General features: G+C 41.2%; 1 protein-coding gene across 29 annotated transcripts in view; it reads left to right on the top strand.

The window, feature by feature from the left end:
* The window catches only part of MAGI1 (membrane associated guanylate kinase, WW and PDZ domain containing 1), a 336,815-nt gene that overhangs the window by 232,593 nt on the left and 77,761 nt on the right, over positions 1-26,461 (top strand). For all 29 annotated transcript variants that reach the window (XM_027640098.1, XM_027640082.1, XM_027640100.1 and 26 more), the window contains exon 3: positions 16,022-16,141. In XM_027640098.1, coding sequence (XP_027495899.1) covers positions 16,022-16,141 — 120 coding nt within the window. The remainder of the gene's footprint in view (positions 1-16,021; positions 16,142-26,461) is intronic.

Below are 26,461 nucleotides of genomic sequence, written 5' to 3'. Positions count from 1 at the left end.
CAAGTCTGTCTTCCTGAAAAATTCTACTGCATGATTACAGTGTTGCCAGCTCTTGTGATTTGCAGACTTCGGAGGAGACCTTGAAGGAGGTTGTTTAGTCCATTCCCATACCTGAAGGCAAGAGTGGCTTTGTCTAAGCACCATCCCTCTAAAATGTGATAGGGAGAGTTATTTTTCTGCCCTTCATAGTTTCAAAGAGACTGACCATTGGGACCACTTGTAGATGCCAGCAGGGATTCTCCACTGATGATGCCTGAACACTGCCTTTGGCGGACCTCCTGTTTAGTTCTAAAACTTGCCTTTTTCACTGTGGAGAGGGAGGATAGTGTTGCCCTTAAAGTTATAAAATCAGTTACTCTGATGTATCTTGTATGTCACAGAATTATTTTACAGCTATGCTGGATGCTTGGACTGCTGATGGTTATAGATGTGCCTGTGACTGCACTTAAAAAAATTCATTTTCTCTATGCAGTTACCTCACCTCCTGCTCTTCTCCAGCCCCAGAGGCAAATTAGTTTTACAGTTTTGGCACTACCAAAGCAAGTAACTGGGTCAGGACTATCTCCAGTGTCTGCTAGTGCAGAGCCAGTCCTCTTCCAGACTTGAACTTTTGATGTTGAACTCTCTTAAAATCTACCTGTAAATGTTCCATAATAGATTTTCACTTTGGAAAGTCTAGTTTTTACCTAGAAATTTAAATATCACCCAAGGAATCTGAAGTCCTTTGCATGGGAACAGTGTATGGGAAAATAGGATGTCATTGGGTAAACAAGTCCCATCGGCAGTCCGTGAAGTTACTGGCCTGTATCTGTAACACAGAGCATGCAAAATAAACTACTCATTTTCCTCTGGACTACTATTAGGTCTGGGAAGAAGGACAGCAAGCGCTGTATGGCTGAGAATAAGCTGCTTTATAAGTCCAATTATATAAATATTGTGACCATTGCTACATGACTAGCATGTATACCAGTCTGGATTAATTCCTTATTATTTGTAAATTCACACATTGCTGTAACCCACAGTCATGATTTCCAAAAGGATGAGGAATATAAGCTAAAGATCATGAAATAGTATCTCAAGTAGCCTGTAAATGTCTTCAGCATTTGAGCTTTCATTGGTGTCTTCTCATGGTGACACCTGTAACTCCCACTGGTGCTAATGGGAATTGCTTGCACACACCAAGTGGGGAATAAACCAGGAAATCACTTACTTGTCCACGAGACAGACTGTATCTAGCTCTGTGACAAGCAAGAGTCACTATCTGCTCTGAACCATTCCTGCTGGATGACACTGGTGCGTGTGCCATGGAAAATACCAGCTTTAGGTTTGTGGTAGCGAGAGCCTCTCATTAATCAAAGCAGGTTTCTCGAAGTTTGACTTTTAAAAAGTGCATAAGTTCATCCTTGTGCATTTATCTTTCATAAAAATTCCAAATCCAAGCTGTTGCTGATCGATGGTTGCATTAATTATGCACAAAAGGTTCAATTCTGCCAACCTTGTTCCCTTTGAATGCTGCTTTACCCTGCGAGGAATTGACTTGCATTATGCAGGTTGGACAAATTCACCTCCAGTCTGAACTTCTGTAAAAGTCTCCAGGGAAGGTCAAGTTTCTCTTATTTTCAATAATAAATGAGATTCCCATTGAGTAAAATGATCCAGGAAATCAGCTTCAGCTCTTGGAATAATAGTTTTGTGGCCCCTGATGGAGGGCTGGGAAGAACCGATAGAGTTGGAGGAGGGATGAATCTCTCCAAGCTGCAGGTTTTGCAATTCTAACCTGGTAGAGTTGGCTCCAAACACAAGTGTTAATAATTTTTTTATGTATTTTGAAGATTGTCTTAGAGCTATGATTTACAAATACACTTCTTTACAGTCTTATCTCAAGTAAAATTCTTATAGGTGAAAGGCAGCTACAACAATAAAGGAGAGGATGTTATTTGTGCAACAGACAAAATACTTTCTCACAGCTCACAGGAATGTCTTCCCCTCCCCATATTTTTCTGCCAAATGGATGTTTGGAAGCGTTAATAATTGTGTTTTCTCCTTCAACTCTGGAAGTAGCCTAATTTGGCTTAACAGTCAGAGAGGAAAAAAAAAATAATTAATGTGATTCATTCATCTAGAAAGTGTAAAGCATAACTTAAACAAATGACAATAATGGTAGGAAAAATGCTATAGTGAATATATCAAACTTCAAATTTTCTGTTGAGGTATGAAGTGATATGAAAGGAGTGAGTGGCGGTTCATCAAAAAGATGTGTATTTCCTTGTAATACTGTTTTATTGGCCCTTTTCAGTTATTAATCTCAGAATTGCTAAAAATATATAGGATAATGGATGGTTGCTGCACAGAGCTCTAATTTACTTTACTGCACAGTCACTGTGGGAAAGTGCTTTAGGTACTTTGGCTCTTTTGTATTGCCTCAAGAAAAAAACTTCCCCATGTGTTTTGCTCCAGAAGTCGTCTGTTGTTTTTCAGTGTATGCACACAAACAGCTCTCGCTGCTATGCCTAAATATTGAGTCAGCAGTTCCCTCTGATGAAGCCATCACCAAGGACTGTCACGTTTATCTCAGCAGATCAGCATCACAGAGCACGTAATGCTATTAGCTCCAAAACGTTGTCTGCTAACCACAGAACTGTGGGACACGAGTGACCTTCTGCTCTTTCGCTTCCTAATCGGCTCTGAGCTTGGGCTGCCAGCTTGGCTGCTCCATAACCCATCAGAAAAATGGGTGCAGTTTCGTCTTCCCACCCTCCTGGAGGCATTTTGAGGGCAAATGTACTGACAAATGGGAGCTGCTCAGATTTTTTGATGGGTGTTGGAAGATTGGGCGTTCCTTTTATTTTAAATATTTAAAACGCCTCCCATAAAATTATGTCTCATTCATTGGACTCTGGTCACCCACATCTTGCAGTGCCAGAGGTAGCAAGGATTTCTCTCTGATTTTCTTTTGCCTTTCTGCAACATGTCCTTGGCAGGGCGAGAGAATGTTTCTTTAAAAAAATTATTCCAGAGTCACAAAACAATACATCACCAGTCATTACTTGAATGTTTGAGCTTTACTGCTGTATTTCATTTATGACTTCATCTAAGTACACATCTGTATGTCATTGTACTGGCAATTTAGACTCCTGACATATTAATGAATGGCTAGTCTGATAATCACGGCTCTGATTTGCAGTTTCTCATAGTTCTACTTGAAATCAGGTAAACCAGCTTTTTTGACTGCCATGCTGCTCTGCCTCTGGTTGCCATTTTCCTGAGAGCAGATGTGAAGAAAACCTGTTTTGCTCTTTACAGCCCAGTGTTTCAGTGTGGACCTCCAGTGAAGTGTGTCCGTCCTGTGCTGGGACGTGTGGTGCTAAGAGATGGAATCATCAACATGATGGGCAGTGGGGACCACGTTTAATCAGCAGTGTCCTGAGTCAGAACCCCAGCTAAGACCAAAGACAATTTTTATTTTTTTTTAATTCACAAAACATTTATTGCCTCGAGGCTGTTACCCTGCAATAACTTGAGCATGTGTTTAACACTAATGAAAATTGGTCTCGAAGCAATTGGGATACTTGTGTGCTTTGAACTGAGCAGGTGATTTGCAGTGAGTACCATTACCAGTTCTGTACCAGCATCTGTCTGGCAAAGTGGTTTCACCTGCATCACTTGTCTGAAGGACTCAACACAGCTGTCAGGGGATGAATGCTTCACACTTTGAAAATAAGTGCTGGAGTTAAGGTTTAAACTTTATTTTTTTTAGTAAGGTCTTATCTACTATGTGATATCCTTGTCCTGGAGAAAAACAGTTGTCTCTGATAATCAGTCGACTGTCCTCTAAGTCAAATAACATACAGATTCTTTGGAGAGAATCTCATCTCAGGGTTTTTCTAAAGCCTGGATGTGATTGTGTGCTTCCAGGCATTCATTTTCCAGGAGTGTACTGATCTGGTAGCATGAGAAAGCAGAGTTCTGGGGAAACTGTCTTCTCAACATCCCAAATAATGACATCCTCCACCAACCGTGTCTAAGCCGAGGAGGTAATTGTGGTATTGAGGATTACTTCCTTATCTTGTGGGTGATTCGGGCACAACTACAAGCTAAAACCTGGTGGTGTTTCTCTTTGCTGGGAATTGGAGGCAAGACAAGGAACAGCTCATTTGTTTGGGCTGCCAGACAGTTGCATGAGGATAATTATTGTGTGCTGTTTATTTATGTTGGATTCAAACCAGCGATGGTGGGGACCTGGAGATACTCTGGAATTACTCACCACAGTGAAAGTGGGAGCTGCTGGTGTTACAGCTCCGTGTGGCGTCTCATGTTTGTTGCCCAGTCAACAACAGCAGGGCACTGGTAAACCAGCAAATGAATTTAAAATGGCATTTAAAATTGGGGCACTTGGAGAAAATGATTTGCAAGAAGCTAATAAAATGATGGAGTGTGTAATGTGATTGTTTTGTGTGATCTCAGAGCTGTAAATGGCTATGCAGGGACATTTAGCAGAGAGAAAGTATAACTAGAAGTAATCAGATGAAATGAAGCGAAGACCATTTAAGCCAAACACTGTGTCATTGTCCCCAGTTTAACCACTGGAGTATTTTATAGGAGTGTTGCTTGGCTTCAGAAAGGCAGAGTAAAACACCCTGTGAACGTACATCCTATGAAACTCGTAGATGATGGCAAGATTTGTTGGCGTGGTTTTTATTATTTGTGTACGACTGAAAAAGCAATAAAATCAATGGAGAAGCCTGTATACATTATCAATAACATGACAGTTTATGCTGGACTGCAAAGATGCAGAGTTATGCACTACCTAACCAGCAGGCTTTTACTGTACCAGGGAATGTTTTAATTAAAGTGGGGAGAATGTATTGTAGCTTGCACTTTCTTTAGCGTTTTATTGCACTTACAAAACTACAAGAATTAATAAGGTCTTTCTGTGTTAGAGCTGGGGGATGTGGAATTTGCAGCAAAGGAACAGTAAATAAAATATTGTAATAGTTTTTATTTCAGTGGGGCAAGAAAAGAATTAAAATTTATGTATTTGTTTTTCTTTTACATTTTAACACTTCCAGTTATCGATAGGGACGAATCTGAAACTCAAACACCAATCAGCTTCTAAACGTTTGGCATTTTTTTAGCATCCTGAGCTGTTACCTAATCAGCATCACAGAAAGTGAACCAGGAGAATGTTTTCAACCAGCTGAAGCGATAGCAATCATGAAGAACTAAAGCATGCTGTACATACAGAGCTGCTGAAAAAATGCAGAAATTTGTAGCAGTTAAGAACAGGTAAAATTAAGGGACAGGATCTGTAGGGAATAGTGCCTAAATGCACATATTGCTGGGTAGATTTGCTGTCTGTTGTAGTCTTTCCCTAGAGTTTTACAGTAAGTGCATCCATATGGCTACATGGCTGCATGTTTCTATAGTCTGCTTCCTTCTTGCTATAGTTGAGACGTTTGCATTTGTTGGTCAGTGTTAAATATGAAGCTGGAAAACTACTAAGCAAAGGTCAAGGAGAATTTGTTGGGAAAAAGACTCATCTGAACCAAGGGTTGGTGAGTGGGCAGAGCCAAACACTGAAGAGCCACAGGAGACTCGTGGCTTTTTAAGAGTGTGATGAGGTTATCACAGTTCAAAGTCCATTAGGTTTATAGCATTTCCTGGCTCTGGGCTAGGGGAGAAAGTGTACCATGGAGACAGTGTCTCCAGTGTACACTGTTCAGGGAAAAAGACTGGTTTTTATAACAACAGTGATGTCCTGTAGAAGTGTGGTGGAAGGACATAGTTATTGTTGGGGGGATTGTTTGTTTGTTATGTTATTTTAAAAGAGGGGAAAACCCTCTCTCTTTTGAGTCTTTTGTATCAGTAGACTGGAAGTGATCACTGAAACAAACTTCAGGCAATGCCTCAGACGTCAATCTGTATGTTTTCTATGTCTCTCTTTCTATGGTGGAATTTTTCAGAGATTAGGCTAATGAATTGATCTAGTTTTAGATGCATGCTGTTAGGTGAGGTGTTTTATTAAGACTTTTAACTGCAAGTTAGAGGTCTGCTAGAAGGGCAATTAAAGTCAACAGAAGGAGTTTTATATCACACCCAACCAGGGATGACCCACATTGTATTGTACTTATCTCAGCAGTACAAACAGCCTAGGAAGACAAACAGCAAAGGGAGGTAAAGAATCTTTGTTGAAGCAGCTGAGCTGTTGGACATCAAATAATTTTAAATTTGTTACTGTGGCTTTTATATCTTTTCATGGGTATATGTGCACATATATATGCAGATGTTAAAAGCAAACATTGTATTTGAATAAAAGCTGAACTGAAATGCTGTAGGTGTTTGGTCTGTGTTGGATATGCCATTTATTATGAGCTTAATTACAATATCTGTTCATAGGGCACGTCTGAAGCCTTGAAGTAGAAGAGAAAATAGGATATCTAGTTTTGTGGAGTTTAAAATTTGTTGATATCCAAGTTTTAAAGAAAAGAGATATGGCTTCTTTCTTCCATAGTTGTGGCAGCTTGTGTAGTAGTGCTGTTGAGGAACAGATGTAGTCCAGGTAGCTGGACTCCCAAACTGCAGATTGAAATGCAGATTGAGCTCTGGGAGACAAAAGACCGTGAACTGCCAACATTTGGGATAACAAAGGGCACGACGATGGGGGATGCCAACCAGGTGAATGGACACTGAGAGACACAGAAGGAGCCGGGCATTGCCGACCCTTTCGATAACAAAGGAGATGAAGACCGGGGACACAAGCTAGGTGGATGGACACAGGGGCGGGGGCAGGAGCCAAAGACTCGGGAGGAAGAGCGAGATTTGCACGCGAGGGTATAAAAGCCCAGGGGTTCTGGAACCAGCTTGAGCTGCTTCTGTGTTACTGCAACGGGAACAAATGGCTCAATGGAACGAGATATCTGAGACTTTGCTATGGGCAGCCTGGGGTCCATCCGGTAAGGAAACCTGGTCTGATCGAGTGGGGTGTGGAAGGAGCAAGTGGGGACCCATCGGGTCACTGGAGCCGCCGCGGTTTCGGTTCCAGCACTGAAAGTCTCTGTCCTTGGGAGTGCGGCTGCCAGGGACTCTCATGGATGGGCAGACTGGGAAGTTTCCTTAACATTTTGTCGTGGGGAAAACGGCAAGTCTTGCTCCTGGGATGAACTGCTGGTAATCTCACTGTGAGATGGATTTGCACATACATGACTAACAGTAGTTCCTGATGTGGGGGGGTTTATTCTTCTTTTGGTTTCAAGAGTCACACATATTGCCCAAACAAGTTTTCATTGTTTTTTGATAAAACTGGTCGTTGGGTTCTTGTTCAGTGTATTTCTGCTTCAAGACTCCGCTGCCTGTCTTCCCCCAAATTGGGAAATTCTTTCACTACTTCATGGCAGGTGAAAAGGATTGCATACTGTTTATAAAACCCTGAAGGTTTCCTGGAAAATCAGTGAACTTGGGTTGTCTGACTTTCTCAGTTTTGCGTCTCTCTTTGCTCTGTGACTTGGCAATTCATCTTGCGAGAGTTTACAGGATACCCAGTCCCAACTGCTGTCTTGGCCCTTCATATTTCCCAAAGTCCTCTCCTCCCAGTCTTAGGTCTGCAGCATCAGGCGAAAGGTTTGAGAGGGTTTATTTCTTACCTGTTCTATGATTCTACTCCCCTATGACCTACTCAAAACTTAAACGAAGCCACATGAAGATCTGATAGCTAATGAAAAGCAATGTTTAATGCTACACTGTTAATTCTGCCACTTAGCCAAACATCACAGGCATTTTGTTTTTCAGCAGCTGAATGCTCCTACTGACCAGTTCACGGCTTGGTTTAATGCTAGCCCTTGAGTTATGAAGCTCTCAGACTGGGCTGCACCTTCTCTTTGGCAATTTGCAGAAATCAGATAGCTTTGCAAGCAGCCATGAAAAAAACAGATATAAAGCATGATAGGTTGTACCTCCTGATAAACTACTTCCTATAATGTGAAAGTATAAATAAGACAATGAGGTATTTGTTTAAAAGTGGGAGCGACCGTACATCCGAGGTCTCCTGTGAGTTATTGAGTAGATTTTAAACACTCCACACACACACATACACACACCCCCCTTTGGCCTGTGTATTTAACACAGATGTGCACATTCATATGGAATAGTCATCTTAATCCATGTTGTGCTTTTCCATAACTGCACTGGGCATGTAGAGCAGAGCACTGCTGTGCCTCAGCATGGTGAGGCTGGAGGTGACTGATGTGGGGCAGCGCTACAGGGATCAGATTTGGCTTGGGTTGACATAGTAGGGAGTGAATGATCTACAGGATTAAAAATATCAGCTAATCAGGGTGCTCTGTAATTACCCAGTGTATGTATTTAATTTACCATCCTGAGCTGTAGCCTTTCCCAAGGTAGACATTTCTACTGAAAGTAACTATGACAATTTTTACATAGAAGAAAGGTGGTCCTTTTGAAATAAAGGTGTGTGTCACAGTTGTAGAATTATCTAGGCTTCTAAAAATGTATATGAGAGAAACTGAATATAAAAGCAAGTACATAATCACCTTGTTAATTTACTTTCAGCTAATTTCCCTTTCCATAAGTCACATCCACACTTACACAAATGGCAATTTTCATTCATTTCTGTGCCAATATTTAAAAGTAGAACATTACAGGGCAATCTCATTACTACAGCTTTATTGATTTATAAAATTACACTTTATTACACTAATCCATATATTAGAAGGAATAAAACTGTGCACAGTTACAGCTGAGGTATTCTTGCCAAGGAGGTACATAGTTTGCTTTTTCATCAGTAGTTCGTGATTTAAATTAGTGGATGTCGTGCTGTTGGACTCCAGGAACACAGGATTAATGGCAAATTCATTAGTTCATGAAGTTTAATCTTCTTGGTGGGTGTCCCACCTCGTGGGAAATGAGAGGGATTTGGCTGCAGGTGTCTGGTGAGGTAACAGCAATCACTCAAAGAAAGGGATCCAGAAGGTGAGCTGCTGCTGTTGCAAACCCAGGAGTATTTATTATTTGTGTTTTATTTGATGCCAGAATACTCCTTTTTCGTTGTTGTTTAGAACAAAGTAAATGAATGTTCTGAGGGACACATGAAGAGGTTGTAACTGCATTAGCAAGTGCCACCCAGCAGTTGAACCATTGGTGGTACTTTCCCAGGTCAGAGAGGTGATGCTCTGTTTGACTATTTGGCATAGATCCTTGAACAGGTCTTTTTAAGTGGCTTTCTTGGGGAGTGTGGCAGCTTTTGTACCCTTACTTCTAGTCATCAGGTAACTAACAGTTTCTTTTAAACCGATATTACAGTGAAGAGTGAACCCCCTCATGCTGAATTGGCTTTGTGTAGCCTTGGCATAGTGTTTAGCAACACACACAGACAAGCTTGCAAAGCCCCAACGCGGCAGCAAGTTATTTTTGTCCCTTTTAATCTGTTAGGCCCTGATCCTGATCTGTAGGGTTTCCTAAATCCCATTGATTTCTCTGGAATTAGGTTCCTGGAGTCCTTTGAGAGCCTGGGTTTGGCTGATCTTGTGCTATTAACCGGAAACAAACCCACTTTCTCTACCTCAAAACTCTCTAAGGATAAATGTGTTGAAGATTATCAGTGTTCTTATTTGGTGGCAGGGAAGGCCACCGAAATACCAAAAATAGATTTAAAAAGGACAAAAATAACTTGCTGCCTGGAGGGTTTACACAATCTAAGCTGTGCTGTGTGGCTTGGCTGAATCACTACTCCAGGGAGGCTCCGGGCAGTCAGTACGTCTTTGAGGGGAGAGAGCCAGAGAGGTGCAACTGGACACAAAAACAACTTCTATGAGTGCTGAGGGTCAACCTGCCATCACTCGTGTGCATGGCTGGCACAGTCCTTTGAGCAGGAGGGTGTCCTCACAAGCTGCTGCTGTGGCATCCTGTTTTGGCCACTTGCTGGAAAGGCTGGTGGGAGAAGGAGATACTAGGCTCAAATCCTTTCCATCTCCCCCTAGAGAAGTAAAATGACTTTAGACTGCAGCCACACGATGCATTTGTCTCTGAAATCTGTCTGTAGAAAGACAGTTTTGTCTTGGTCAGCTGTTTTCTGGGTTTAATCAGTCATTCCTGCTGACCACGGTGACAGAAATTTGCTTTTAGTACTGCAGTTATCTGTGTGGCCAGGAAGAGTCAATCAGCATCTGTTCCTGCACATGCATCATTAACGGAGCTGTGACTTAATTTCTAGCGACAGACCACATTCTCCTTTGGACTGAATTTCTGCTCTGCCACCAAGACACTTTGAATGCTTGTCACATTCTTGTGGTTTATAGGTATCAAGTCACAGGCTAGAGAAGGGACAGATAGCATTTAAAATCCCAAAATGAGCTTCCCGCATTTCGAGTTTCAGCAGAAAATTGTATTTGTAAGTTGAGCGTGTTTGGTTTGTAACAGGCTGGGCCTCTCTGAAATGTCTGTGTTTTATGTAGTTACAAATATAAATGACTCCTTATCCCTTTCCGCAGGTACTGGGGTCATGTGTATAATGGATAGCACAAGAATGTTCAAATACAATTCCTGTTACTTCTGTTGAAAAAGAAAAATATTCTTACTTTGAATAACCCCAGAAGTCAATAAGATAAGGTTCTGTATACAGTGTCTTTTCACAGACAGGTTACACTTTATTTTTGTTAATGTAGATAAGACTGTTTCTAATACTGTGCTGCTGATAAGTTCTGCCTTAAGCTTGGCTGCTGATCAGGCTGCCTCTTCTGGAGACAGACCAGGTTGTCCCTGTCTTTTCCCTTCTCCAATTGCCATTAGCAGATCTGTGAAGTTTGTCCTGCCTTCCAGTTATCTGGCACCCTAGGTGACATATGCAGGAGAGCCAAAACAGGCTCTCCAAATTACCCTGTGATGTGAGGGAAGAAGGTGACCTCTAAACACTGTGCACAGGGAAAAGGGGCTCTTTTCCTCATATGTTTCTTCCTTGGCAGCTGAAGGGCTTTTTTCGTGTAGTGATGAGAGCAGTCTCTTCTTGCTGAATGAACAAAAATACCAGTCTTAGAGCAATGGCAAGAGCAGAATCCTTCCTTCCTCCCACCCCACCTGCAGCCAACCACTCAGCAACCCCCCACAGCAGCTCTTGGCCTTGCAGCTTCCTGAGCCAGGACCATCCCTGCACACTTCACATTAAAACCTTATTTACCACGGTTCCACTCACTGCTGGTAACCACCAGTGACTTGTATAAAATATGGTTGTAGCAACTACATCGTTACTTCGAGTGTACAACTCCCCCATTGTCTGTCATTTTAAGAGAAGCTGGTCAGTGGAAATGAGAACCAAATGACTTGTGGTTTAAGGTTTAATCAGCCATATTTTGGTGGCTCACGAGATTGTCACTGCCAGCCAGGGGAACTGGAGAAGGAGTTTTCAGCAATAATTCTTTTTCAATTTTTTTTTTTTTTTTGCAAAGGGGAGATGTAGGTATTTTGCACTTGAAAAGGCAACTTCTAAATAACTTGCTAGGGGCTATTTTGGTGTATGGTAATAGTGTTACTGCTCAAGAATTGTTTTTGTTTTAGCAAGAAAGCAATTGAAGTGACTACAACCCCTTTGAAGTCTTATTTTTAGATTACAATAAGAAAGACTCTGATTAATTTAGCAGCAGGGCATCAGTGGCTATTAACAATTTAACTTGAAGCCCTGGTAGATTGATAAGGAGCTAAACAGCCCTTGAATCATATATTAACAGCCTGGCCATACTATAATTGAGGCTCATGTTGGGTAAGCGTCAGCATTGTTGATAGGCATCACAACAGAAGCTGCTATTTGTCTTTTAAATGGGTGCTTAAATTACTCAGAATAACAGTTGATAGTCATCAGTACATCTGACCCACAGTCCAGTTATTCTAGGCATGGGTGACAAGCTCTAAATTAGTTCAAGTACAGCGCTGGGCTCTGCTTGGACAAACTCACCTGTGCCTAGAAGCAGTTTCTCAGGAGGGCTCTCCAGCCCGTGATGAGATCCCTCTTCTGTGGCCCAACATTAGGGATGCATGAATAAACTGGGGTGGAGAGAGCTTGAGTGTGATAATCAAACCAACAGCTGGGCAAACATTTCATCAAGCATCTGAGCCACTCTTGTTTTATGTAGTTTTACCTCTGCAGACCATGAGAGAAGGTAATGCTAACCAGTAACCTTTTTTTATTATTTATTTTCGTGAGTCTTCTGTGGCTACAGGAGATTTGAGCAATTCCCCTGTGAATTTAACATATCTAACTAGTTTTATATGTTGTGCGACATTCTAGCCAAATAACACTGAAAGCTTTACCATTAAATGCACAGAAGGACTTGGTAGCCACTTAGTTTCTGTTCCAGTTCCTTTTTATTGTAGCTTAACAGTTCTGAGGTAGTCACACAATGGATGTAGCTCAAATAAATTAGCTAAATTGCAACCTAATGGCAATAAGATTTCATGCCACTTAATGTTTCAGTGCAAACATATCAGGCAAGTTAAAGTATTTAAATATGATTGGCTCATCTTATGGAATATGTTATTTCTTGTTTGGGCTCTCTACAGCTCTTATTGTGCTCAATTAATTCTGCCATTAGCAGTGGTCTAACTTGCTATTAGCTCTGATAAAAGTACAGTCATCTCCTTCACTGATGACCATCCTTGTGGTAAGGATGCTGAAATGCAATTTAAAGGGGGAAGGAGGACACATACACCATGCTTTGTACATAATTGTCACGTTAATGATGGGAGACTTAATAAAATTGGAGTTTATCAGCAGAGAGCTGCAGTGGTAGCTTGCAGCCTGTGATAGTGTTGGCCTGTGTGCACACATGCTGCACAGTCGTGGAGCAGTTGTTTCAGGCTGTGGAAGGGGGCTCTGGGTGGAAGGTGCCGATTATTCTTGGTGCCCTGTGCCTGGGAAAAGTCATGGAGTTTGCTTATGAGCCTCTTTGCTTTCTTTTCTTCCCCCCTTTCTTCCTGCCCGCCCTCTCCCCCCACCCTCCTTGTGAAGCAGCCCTTCTGGCTTTGTTGTAAGTGTGGTTTGTAATCATTGTACACATCCCAGATGGTTCATGAAAACTCTTTGAAATGCCATCTGCCAGGCGTGTGTCCAGCCGGCAGCCTGTCATTCTGCTACAAGAAAAACGGAGGCGGGTTTTCCCTTCCCCCTGCCTTCCTGAATTGCATTCAGTAACACTTGTTCAGATGTGAAGCAGGATAACAGCCGGAGCATCTGCAAGCAATCTTTGCTCTAGACAGCGACATGGAAAGTTGTTGGGTTTTTCGCCTTTGCCCAGATAAGAAATCCTAACCAATGTAGTTTTTATTTTCCCTCGGTTTGCTGCTGAGCACCGAGTGAGGTGACAAATGTTATCTCTGTGATGTAATGTTTTTCTTTTACGGGGCGACTTGGTGTTCCTAATGCATTCAGTGTGTGTTGCAGGCAGTCGTGCTGATAGCAAGCACATCTGCGATTTTTCGACTTGAACATATTCAGGAAATTAAGAACACTGAGATGAAACAAATAGATCCATTAAAATGGCTCAGAGGAATTATGGCAGATATAATTGTCATGTCGAATAGGCAGCCAGCACTAGTAAACTGCTGACTGCAATTTCACCGCCATAAAAATTCAGAAGGGAAAAAAGATGATTAATAAATACTCTCTGTGGGAAGATACAGATAGAGGAAAAAAAAGGCTTTAAAAGATAAAGTAAAAGCAGTCCTGAAGTTCCCTGATCTTTGTGTCTCATCAATATGTGTTATTAGTTACTGGGAAAATGTAAGTCCCGATCTTTGTCATTCGGCTCATGTGCCACATGGCTCGAGGTGACGTTTGACTGATGGATGAGGAGCACTGCAGAGTCTAATTCTCACTTCCATTGTGCTCCAGGCATGGGACAGCTACAGCACATCATTGGACATAGTTATTGTGGCGACTTTTTTCATTATTCTTCCTTCCTTCTTGTGGGCCAGGTTTAGGGGCATGTGGCAGTGACCAACAGACACGATGCTCTGGGGAGGGTCCTCACAGCCTGAGTGTCTATGGAGGTGTTGGATCTCAGGGAGGAGATCTTGCATTTGGGCTGTTACCCCTCTTCCCAGCTGCTGGGTGAGTGCTCCATGCTCCTTGTGTGCCAGGGAGGGAGCTGTGCAGTCGTTGCCTGCTCAACTTTGCTGCCTGCCTTTGGATGGAAACTCAGGCACTGGGGCACTGAGGGGCACATCGAGCAGCTTCAGTATTTCTCTGGACTAGATCTGTGGAAGACATTTGTGTTCTGTTACAATCCACCTGGTAAAAGTTGTTATAGTCTTACTGTAAGGATTCACAAATAAAAAGAATGCAAAATCCAATCTTTTCAAATAGGAAAGAGTAATTCTGCTGGTAAGGTGAAGATATTCATCACCATTTCCATCCCCTTCCTTACTTTTTCTCCCACCTTCACCCATTCACACAGCTCCAAGTGGAGTGATAGAAAAACCATGGGAATTTGGAGGATATCTGAAGAGTGACGGTAAATAAAAAATAAAAAAAGGGAGAGTTTCTATTTTGAAACAAGAAATGGAAGATGTTAGAGAAAGTGGATGTCTATCAAGGAAATTAGTGATAATCTTTCAAATGTGTCACTGTCAAGACTGACCTCTTGAACAGTCTCTCAGATGAATAGGAGATAAGCAGACTTTCCGCTTTCCTGGCACTTGAGGAAAACATTTGCCAGATGCAGGCATGGTAAATTTGTGCTCTTTCAACTTCTGAGAGCTGGAATCTTCCCAGTTAGTTTCCAGAAGCTCAGCTTCTTTATTCTTTCTTCTGTCCTTTTATAGAGATTTTAAGAAATTGTATGCACTGAGAAGATGCTGCCCAGGGGCCGGAAAAGTCCCTCAGAAGTGAGAAATCATACTTCATTAAATGTTAGGTATGGTTTCCACATCTCTGAAGTTATTCCCAAGCCAGCAGACTGGTTGCAGCCACAGCACTGGGACACATCCAACTCTCTATCTGTTCTTTCTTCCAAAATTCACTTTCCTGTACCATCTGTAAATTTGTCATTTATGTTTAATCTCAGATGTACAGAATCCAACCACCTCTCAGCCTCCAGAGTCATGGAAAATAAAGGCTGTTGAATAGAAATTGATCCTAATCAATGAAGCTGTGCTCAGTGACCTAAAATGCAGTGGCCCAAGCCATCTTAGCAAAAAAGTCATGAAGTGACTTATCTCACACTATGCTTCAGAGGGCTGTAAATTGGTCAAAAGGGAGATGAGTTTCAGAGCTGGCAGAGTAGCAGTGATCAGAGCCTCGTTCTCCATGGGTGCTATTTAAATTGTCAAGTGCTGGAGAGAGATTCAGTGTGACTTATTACTCAAAAATATTTCTTGAACTGGAATGAACTTATAGATGAACTTCCGTGCAAACAGTTGGCAGGTTGTCTCTTCAGTGAGCATGTGAGAATGGTGCATCAAAACTGTCTCATGGTACTTTTTAATGCTGAACAAAAATAATAATATAAATAGAGATAAAATACTAAGAAGAAACAAGGGAGAAATTATCTTTATGATGTGAAAGAACATTTGGTGAGATAGTGATACAGAAATAATGGAACCTAAAAAGAAGTCGTCTTATCTGAGAATACAGGTTGCAATTTTAGTGACATATGAGAGACAGTGCTAATAGCAGGAAGGTAATTGCTGGCATATTCCCAGATACCAAACTTTTCCAGCTGTGTTTCTGCATGTGATATGAGAGATTTCTTTGCCAGAGAGTCTTTCTGAGAATACAAAAAACCATTGTCTTTTGGTTGTTTTGTTCCAGCTGATACTTCCAGCTCAACCAGAGGTCTGTGTCTTGTCTTATTTTTACATGGACTCCTAACTTGTAACTGAACTCTTCTGACACTGTGTAGCTCACAGAATTGTATCCTACAGTTACTGCTGTATCTTTATGAAATTTTTTTACTCCTCATTTTACCTTTGGTAAGAAAACAACATTAACTAGTATTAATGTGCTAATTTTTCTTTTCAGGCACAACCCGCCCTCCAAGAGAAGGAGAAGTGCCTGGTGTGGACTATAACTTCCTGACTGTGGAGGAATTTCTGGAGTTGGAGCGAAGTGGGACCCTTTTGGAAGTAGGAACTTATGAAGGTATGGAGCCACAGGCAGTGAAAAAGCACTTTAAAATAGCTGTGGTAGGACACCACACTTGCACCACCCTTGCTCGAGTTAAGACCTTGCTTTCCATCCTAGTGCTTTACTTTTCTCTGTACCCTGAGAGAGGGAATTCCCATATTGCTGTGCTTTTGTCTTTTCCCTTCAAGTTAACTGCCTCTAAAGATTAACATCAGTATGCCAGGAAAATCCAATACTACTCCAGTAAGGAAATACTGAGGCAGTCTGCATCTGTTCTTAGTATCCATTGTGGTTCATCTTGTTCACTTTTTCTTCCCTCCTGATCTTTTTCTTGTCCTTCATCTTCCCTAAATGCACATCCTTCATCACCCACTTCTGTTCCTTACATAGCTACATGATGCACTGCTTTTGGACTTTTTTTTCTTCTTTATTCTCGGATAATTGCTTCTAGCTTGGGTCATTGACTTGGTCTTTTTTACTTTTTACAAAGCACTACTTTGCAAACAACAGCACTGATGCAGCCAAGGGGCATTGAAATGTAACCAGGGTGAGAGCAGGAAAAAGATACCTTTGACTCCCAGAGAAATGCCAGGCAAATTTGCCATATTTAGGTGCACAATAGGATTTGTGTAACCAAACCCGCAATCTATATCTCCTTTAAATTGAAAACTCCTTTTGGAGTGTGTTGGTTTTTTTTTCCTCTGGAGAACATTGAAATGTACCTCTTGAGAAGACAATGAAAAGAAATACTTTAGAGGTTTGAAAGTCCTTCCAGTGTACTTTAGCTCATTCATGTCATATTTCCATTTGCAAGAAGTTCAGTGGGACTTCCTGTTATTATGAGAAATTGAAAAAGCCTTATTCTTGGAGACTTATTATTCTTTATAATAAGAAATATGGAATACATTTAAAAATCTGAGCTACACACAAATCGCCAGTAGTCTTTGAAAAGTAGTCATCAAACATGAACAGGAAAGATTGTGACATGTAGTTTTGTTTTTTCAAGGTCTGAAAAAAAAGTCCTGAAACACTGTTTGCTTGTCTACTTCTTTGAAAACTCCCTTGTAAGGGCACCTTTAAACCTTGTGCTCATTCCCAACTGCAGACAATTGCAGTGTCAAACCTGGTTTGCATGAAGATGCTAAACGTATAATTTGGTTTCACTCTTCCACCTCTCTGAGGTGATTAGCTCCATCAGCACCAATGCAAACGTTCCAGCAGCAGCTCTTCTCCAAAATGAGCTTTTTCCTCTCCATGTTTCTAATTATAACACTAAATTAGTTTTCTTTGTCATGGTGCTCGAAATAGATCAGCTGAACAACCTCGCCATTGCTTCCTGATCGCATTTGTTCTGGTGACCTTTCCACTTGGAAAGACAAAATGGGTAACTGTCTGTAAGCTGGCTCCTGGGATATGCTGGGAATTAGTTTTCAGGAAATGCTGTATCCATCTGGGACAGTTATAACATGGTAGTTTCATTGCTTATGTGATTATGTGCAGCAGCAGCTAAACTGTTTAGGTTTCATGGGTTGCTCTTTTGAATTGCTTGAAGATGAGGTTGATTTCTCATAAGTCTAATGTGTATTTCATTTCTGTGGGTGATAGAAGTGTCTGAACTTTAAAGGAATAATTTGTCAGAAGTGCTGAGAAGCCTCTTTCCCTGTTGGCATCCGTGATGCTGGTGCATTGTGGTTCTGGAGTGTTGGCCCATAGAAGGAAAAATCAATAAGAATAAAGCAAATAATGATGATGCATGTGTGCACATATGCATCAAGACACATTACTATTTGATTGTAATGTGAAATAAATAGAGTTCATTTTTCACTTACGGCTTCAAGAAATTATTTTGCTGCCTTCTGAGATTTCTTTAATGGCTTTGTTGTACTTTTTTTGGAAATCTTATTTTACAACTGTATTGATCAAGACAGTGTTGATCTTGATTAGATCTTGGAAGATGGTATGATTCAGACTCAATGCTGCAATCACCAGCAATTTTGTCTATTAAAGAAAAACCCAATCTGCCAAAAAACCCAGGCCACAAAATAAGTTAGACTTTTAATGTCCAAGTCTCTGTTATTGCCCATCTTTACAGTCTTAGATTAATTATAATTTGGTTTATACTGCATTTTGCTGCTGCCTTTTTTTTAAAACCTACCACCATGATGAACTTGGCTGTATTTTTGACCAGTAATGGCTTATTCTAAACCAGAGGGATGGAACCCAACATAAGGAAATAATCTTCTATTTCTCCCTGAAGAACAATAAAATAATACTTTTAATACGTGGCTTTTATTATTAATAATTTTACCCATTGTACTGAGTCAGAATCAAACAATTGCAGAGACGGAAAAAAACCTTGTGGGAGAAAACATAGCACAAGCATGTGTTTAGTAACAGTTATTGCAGAGAACTTCTGGGCAGAAAGACTGGAAAACAGGGAGCCATCAGAAGAGGGGTAATACACAGGTCTCATACAAGTACTCTTGATTTGGAAAGAATAAAGAACAAGGAGAAGGGAACAGTTGGAAACCATTAAAGAGTAGGAGTGTATATCAAGTTTTGAGAGAACAACCTGGGTTTTGAAAGTGCTCTAATTTCAAAAAGAGAAAGTGCAAGCTGAACAGGACAAAAAAGGTGTTGCCGACCTACAGGGCTGTTTAATGTCATTATTATTTCTTTTGGTGCACTGCCAATAGGTTCCACTGGACAGCTTTTGGTTCACATCCTGGTGAATGCAGAGCAGGCAGGGCAGCTGCTGTTCTGGTCACCTGTCACCTCCCTGGTGTGTTCTGCACCCAAAAGGCTCCAAAACTTGTGTTTAGGTGGGAGGGGACGTTGGCAAGCCCTAATTCCTGGAATTTCAGTTCCAGTTTTAACATGCTGATTTTTAACCATAAAGCCCAGAAACATCTTCTTTCTTCCCCAATGAAAGCTACATGTGGACCACATGAATCCAGCAGCAGGAGCTGAAGCCCTGGAAGACCCGCCCAAAGCTGCAATGCTGCACCAGTATTGGTGAATTTGCCCCACGTGGATGCTGGTAAAGCTGCACATAACACACTCAAGGCAGTTAAAAATTCCCATTGACAATACTCATTAGGAAGGAAAAGTCTCTTTAGGCTGCACGCTGTCTAGGCCTTCTGATGGATAGGAAATCACCATAATTGTAATCTCAGACTTTTATTGACTGCTCCTTCAGGGCAGAAAATACTGATGGATGCATGGAAGTAATTGTGTAGGTTACTAATTATTTAGCAATTACTTCTGTGTTTGAATTGTGGTCTCTCACAGGGACCTCAAGGGAGGGCTGTTTTGAGCAGAGCCACCACTTCCAGATTTTATTCCCATTTCTTCCCCATCTGCTGAGTGGCCCTGGGTATATCAGGTAACTGCTATATACTTCAGGTTACTGGCCTGGAGAATATTAAAACAACACTTACTTCTCCCTTCATTAATATTTCAGCAGATACCCTGTGCCTGCAGCTATCTGCTCTTGCAAATGGGAGGGAGAGAGTGGAAACGACAGGATTTGGGAGGGCTGTGCTGAAGGCAGCAGTGGGGATGGGAGCTGTGCAGAGGCACACGGGGACAATGGCATGGTGGCTGAATTTTGAATGGGGATGGCTGTATCACCGGGGTCTGGCGAGGCTGTATTAATGAATGCCTGCCCAGCACTTAGTGATCCTCAAAAGAAAAAGTGCTGCACTTTATAACATGTGAAGGGTTATTACATTATAGCATATTATTGTCAAGGCATCATCTTTCATTCTCAGGACAAGTGTTATGTGATTGCCAAGAGAAGTAATAAGTAATCTGCATTAGTCTCATGACTAAGATGTAATGTGGTGACTTGCTAACATTTTAAAAGTGTATAAAACTAGCTATTGTAGACAGGGTCTCCGATTGTGGTACTTAATGAGTATAATAAATTACGTTAATAGTGCAGTTAAAATTTCAGCTGAAGTAGAGAGGTGTATTCAGCAACATGCTTCAAATCAAGATGCCTTTAGCCTAATTTATCTGATGTGCTGGCTCTCCTTGGGTTTCTCTGCAGCAGCCCCACTCCCCCAGCTGCTTTAGCAAAATGGCTGGATTTGCTTTGCTGGGCTTCTGGTGCCTTCACGACCTGTGGGTCTCAGCAACTTGGTCCAACCTTGAAATGTGAACTGTGTCTGCGGCAGGAAAAACATGACAGCAAGACTGGAAGAGTAAGGGTGGCAGACGCAGGGGATGCCCATGCAGAGGAACTACATGTTCCACTTAATAAGATAAGATCCGCTTATTATTGTCTCCCTGCTACAGACTGAGTCAATAAATCATAAAGACTCCTTTAGCACCATTTTAATGCATCATGTCCAATATCCACATATTAACATCTGTGCACTGCAGATTCCTCTTCTATCCTTGGCTTTTATTCTTTACTTGGGTTTTTTTTTTCCTTGTTTTTTTTAAACCACTAGAAAAAAAAAAAGGTAACACATTGTTATGTATGTGCATGATTATCAGTGTTGAGCACGAGTGCTGCTGTACTGAAGTGTCATCTGATAACAATGCTTCATTTTACAAACAGCTGAAGTGGTACCTGAGTAACTCTTGTTCTATAAAAGCAAATATTCAAATATCTGATCGGGGTTCAGAGTGGCTTTGAATTTCCTATGGCATTCCTCACCGGCTTCTTTCTCTGCACCTTCAGTAGGAAGTTTTCCTATGTGAGCTCTGTCAGAAATTGCTCATTAGCAGTCATGCATTTTAAAACATAAACCTTGGGGAAAAGGTGGTTCCCAACCACCTCTGGTAAAAAGAGATACAGTGAATTAGTTGCTGTTTTCCTAAATTAAAGTTTAAGTTATTTTAAGGTATCATTTGCTCTCTAAACACAGTCTGATGTGTTAAAGGCTGTTCCTGGTAGTCCATTGATAGATGGCAGCCAGGCATATTTTGGGGTTGTTTTTTGGTAGTGGGTGTTCTTCAGACTCTAGAATTAGCTGCTCCTCACTGGTGTTATCCAGCTCCTTCTTTGCAGAGGCAGCCCAGCCTCCACAGGCTGTGGCATTTCCCAGCCACTGCAGAGCTCCCTGTGAGCTGCCATACACACACCACCACCTTCCGCAGAGGGAAGGTGTTAGTGGGACACATCCTCATGGTTGGACTATATATATATATATATATATGAATGTTTAAGTATTTGCAAGAAGAAGGGTTGCATATTGCAGTGGCTTGACGTGGTATTTTCTTTAGTCCTACTTCTTTGTGCTAGGTGGGGTGTTTTCAGCTGCTTCTCCTGTTTTCTGTATAAGCCATCCACAAGCACATGCTCATTTATGTTCCCTATGAATTTTTTTTTATCTATTTGCATGTGGATATAGCAGTTGGCATAATATAGCTGGTCTCATGAAACACTGAGCTTCCATAGCCTCATCATGACCCATGCTACCAAGGCCTTACTGCTTATTTATTTAAGTATCATTGCACAATAGCATGTGGCAATACCTAGCGATATCTCAACACAGTAAGAGTGATTTTTTGTGTAGGTGACTTTCTCCCATGCTGCCATTGCCTTTAGGACACTAATTGGAGTATATGTTAAATTTCAGACATAAATTGAAATGTGCAGATTGTAACAGTTTGACATATTTAACAGGAAACCCGAACTGACCTTTCAGTTAATCCCACCATTAATAACTGAAAAACTTGACAGCAAATCTGCTATTTAAAGCAAATGCATATATCATAGGTTAATTTCTCTGAGATCTCCTTCATTGCCTGTTTTGCTTCCGATCCAGATGCTGTATCCGTGGCCTCCTCCTGGTTGCCTGGATACTCTGAATTTCCTCAAGGCAATTGCTAATCAATGTGCAGTTGCAGCTAGGTGAATCCCACAGACAGCAGCCAGATCTGTCATCTAAATGTGGAAAACTGTAGCAGAATGTGATCTGGGAAGAGAACAGACAAAACACTGTGGCAGGAACTCTGCTCCCAGGAACCAATTCATCCTGTGTTAATCAGACACAAGCACTCTTTGTGGATTAGATGAGCAGAAGCTCTTCTGCTAAAATTAAGGGTCAATTGTTTCTGTTCTTGTACAGTGCAGAGAAGAGCTGTGTCTCAGAAAAGAAAACAATTACATTAATAATTGCATTTCAAGTCTTCGTGTCAAGGCCTTGCTTAATTTTGCTGCTTATCTCCGAGGTTTTTTTTCCCAAAATACTCATTTGCAGCAAGACAGTAAACTATGAACTGCTTTTTAAAACATGAGCTATGAATGGAGTCTTTGTAACACAGAGTGGTCACTTTGAAGATCAGATGCACTTGACATGGACGCAGGGTCCTCTGTGCTACACAGAGACTCTTGAGTTTCATGGGATTTTTTATAATTGCAAAATGAGGCTTCACAAGTAGGCATCAGTAAATTCAGAACTGCATGAACTCTTCTTGGTCCTTTTCTGAGATACAAATACATTCCCAATCCCAGGCATAAATCTCTTCACACCAGGAAAGAGAAGAGCTGCAGAGCAAACACCTACAGATTAAAGTAACTCAAATATATGGTTTGGGACCACATTCTTCAATTGATGTTGTACCATTAGGATTAATGGTCAAGCTCGTGTCTGACCTTGCAGTCAACTCCTCTGCCTTCTTCTACCTTTCCATGTCAGCTCTGCCACCCTGTCCCCACCTCGGCAGACTCCAGGGTCTCCTCTTCCTTCTCCACAAGGAAACCACTTGTGAACCTGTTAGATTGTGCCTCTGTTCTTGTCCATTTCTGTCCATTCCAGAAACAGCATCTTGGCTGGATGGAACCCTTTCAACCCAAACTGAATTGAATAGTGAATGGCAAAAATCTTTATGGAATAGACTTATAGTTATTTTACTTAGGGATAGCTATTTTTGTGAACTGCATTTCAAATTCCAAGTGACATAAACACCTTAGGGTTGTTTGTGAATTTACTTCCCACCAGGGGTATATTTAATAAGAATGTTTTGTTATCTTGACATATAAGCAAATTCTCCATTACCACTTGGTCTCTAAAACTTTAAAAGAAAGTTCTCTTGGCTGACAGCATTGCTTTAATTCAGAAACTGCTGGACAGGGTGGAAGCTGCTGTAGATTACTTTCATTGATTGTGATCACTGCTTGAATTGGCAGAGGAATAAGTGTTATGATGATGGGAACTTGTCTTATTATTGTGATAAGCTGTTACCAAAGTCTGATTACTGTGCATGATGCTAAAATGTGTAAGCTGCTGACACTTGGAGATAAGGAGATGAAAAGAAACCAACTCATTTCAAATAGCTTTTCTTGGGTTTGGGGTTTTTTGGGGTTTGTGGTTTTTTTTGGTTGGTTTTTTTTTTTTTTTCACTATTGTTATTTTTGTCCACTCTCCTGAGTGGTGCTTTAAGAGTGCATGTATTAAGTCATGGATTTGGCTGCAAAAGCTGCCATCAAACTTCAGTTGTGGTTAAATAAGTATTAAGCACCAAGGGACTGAATAAAATAAGGGTTAGTGAAAGGTGATGACAAGGGATTCAGTTAATGGTATGTGCATCTGCTGAGTGAATGCATTGTTATTAGCTATTAATTCAGTTGCTGTAGGCAGGATTCAAATGGGATTGAGAAGAGGGTAAACTTAGAAGCCCCGTTCCCATAGGAATTAGACATGGGAAAGTGCCATTTATGCCATGCTGGCTGCTTCAGAACTGGCATTTCCACAGAAAAGTAGAGGGTTTCCTGCCGCCTTGTTCAAGAAATCTCCTTTGTCTGGGAGACAGGCTGTTCCTTTCCAGCTTTGAGACATCCTGTTGGGGTCACGGTCCTCAGAAGTTTTGCAGAGCTTCACCTGAGCTCAGCACCCCGGGGAGTCCTGCCTTAACTACTGTGCTGACTTCAGAAAATGTTTTGGGATCCTCTGGGATGACAGATGCTTGTGTATGCACATGTAACATGCTGTTAATAATTAGAGCTGATTGGATATTCAGTACAAATTACACTGGCTGTGGAGTTAGCCCCTTCTTTAGGCTTACAAGTGGCTTGCAAAACACAGTTAAAGCATATTTTTAAATGTATGTTTTTTCGTAAACATTGGCAGATTTAATTTGAATGAATAATGTCAAGTCTGAGTGTTGTAAAACTCTTGCTGGGCTGTTCACTGTTGTTAATGGGGCACGTTTGGATTTCTGAGTCACAGGGTAAATATTTTCTCTTTCCAATTTCTAGGATGAAACATGAGTTTTGATGATAATTTTAGGTACCAGCCACCCCTAATAGTGTGTCTGCCCCCACACTCAGGCCCATGTGCCACGTTTTCAAAAATAACTTCTTAGAGAAGAAAAATAGGTCTGACTACATCCAGCAATTATGAGGAAAAAATAGTATTTCCATTTTCTCTCATTCTCCGTGTCACCTGGAAGCTGGTTTGGAGCATTCTTTTGAAGATTTTCATCATAAGCTGGGTTATTTCCCCAGCCTGTTTGTCCTTGTGTGAATCTGAAGGAAGAGCTGTGATTTTTTTTTAGAATATTGACTCAGGCTTAATCTGCCTCCTGTGGAGAAAAAAGAAAAGTTCAGCCCCAATGGCTGCATTTCCCATAAAACCCACACATGCAGAGCCATGCTCTGTTTCAAATTCATATTTACTCTTTTTATATGCTCTTGTATACTTAGAGGGATCCTCTAAGATAGAACACTGTCTTCATAGAAAATAATTGTTCATTAATCATAGTGTCAACAACCATGGCTGGTTGAAAAATGACTAGTGATTTCTGTGTAAGAAAATCTGAAATACTTTAGAGAAGCCTGTTTTTCTGCTGAGGAACAACTCTCTGTGGACTGTTAGGAACTCCAGCCTTGCTGTTGCTAGAGGAACTGAAGAGGAACAAAATTCAAAGATATAATCATATATTTCTCTGTAATTGGAAGAGGAATGGTAACATCTGTGCTATGTTCTTGTCCAGGGGAAATAAAACCCATACTATTAACATCTATATATCCCCTTCATTCACCTTCTTGCATCCATCCTAAATGATTTAACTATTTACAACAGACCACAAAATAGTGATGTGCAGTGCCATAAATAAAAGCTGTTTTCATGTGTATGGCACACACATGGCTCTCCTTGCTTAGCAGTTTATATCCTTAAAAAACACTTTCTTTTTTCCCCTGGAAAAACAAAGAAACAACCTAAAAAAGGACCCCAAAATCCCAGAATAGCGTGATTGTTCATGAGAAATGCCAAAGAGGATAGGTGGGAGCAGGGTTAATTATCCTTTTTGTTTGCCCACCTACTTTTGTATTTTCCCTTTGCACTCTCTCTCCCCCATTCCTCCTCTTTTTATATAAAATAGTCCTGCAGTATGTAGAGCATAAGAATTATTTCTCTAGCAGAGACTGCAACCTGCTTGCGGAGCCTCTGTACCCATTAGAGGCTCTTTGCAGAAGAAGTAATTTCCTTTCCCCCATAAATTATGCATCAATGTACATTTAAGATTCTGAAATGATGAACAGAAGATGAAAGCACTGCGGAGTGTTGCTGCTCCTGGGGAGCTGAATCCACAACGTTGTGTACAGGCTGGGACACACCTTGCTAAGGCAAACCTGCACGTGTTGCTGTCCTAGTACTCTGGCTGCAAAAGCGTGGAGGGAGGAGCTGCTCTGACTTCTCCAGCTTCAGCTCTGTAAGAAATACTTCTTCACCTCATGGGAAACAGTGAGGGGGAAAGATAGCAACGTGTGATGTGTCCTAAGTGGTCTTCCCAGATGGACTCTGCCAGTCTAAGCCAGGATGATTCCTGGTCCTGATGATCTTCCTTCCTGGAGGCTCTGCTGCAAGATCTTGCCAGGCACAGAGGTGAGACTGACTGGCCTGTAGTTCCCTGGATCCTCCTATATTAAAAAAGGGGGGTTGGGTTCCTCCTTTTCCAGTCAGTGGGAACTTCACCGGAGTGCCACAGCTTCTCAAATATGATGGAAAGTGACGTAGCAACTTCATCCAGGTTCCCTCAGGACCTGCAGATGTATCTCATCAGGTCCTGTGGATTTGTGCACCTTCAGGTTCCTTAGATGGTCTCAAACACAATCATCTCCCACACTGGCTGAGAAAATATGTACTGAAAAATTGAAAAATAATGCTCTCAGGTTATACATAGCCTGTGGAGATCGATGAAGAATGTAAATAAATGTAAATGTATATTTTAGAGAAGAGTTTTGCACTGTTCCCGCAGTTGAAGCTATAGGGGAGGGCATCCTTTATGTTTTATCATGCCAGAGGGTATAGGGTTAATTTTTAAATCTGCCCTTGGAATCCAAAGGTGGCAAACAAAAATTATCAATAATTCCTG

Source organism: Corapipo altera, unplaced genomic scaffold (assembly GCF_003945725.1).
Source record: "Corapipo altera isolate COAL_440 unplaced genomic scaffold, ASM394572v1 55, whole genome shotgun sequence".
Classification (NCBI taxonomy): Eukaryota; Metazoa; Chordata; class Aves; order Passeriformes; family Pipridae; genus Corapipo; species Corapipo altera.
Note: the sequence above shows the minus strand (reverse complement) of the source record. Positions and strands in the feature narration are given on the sequence as shown.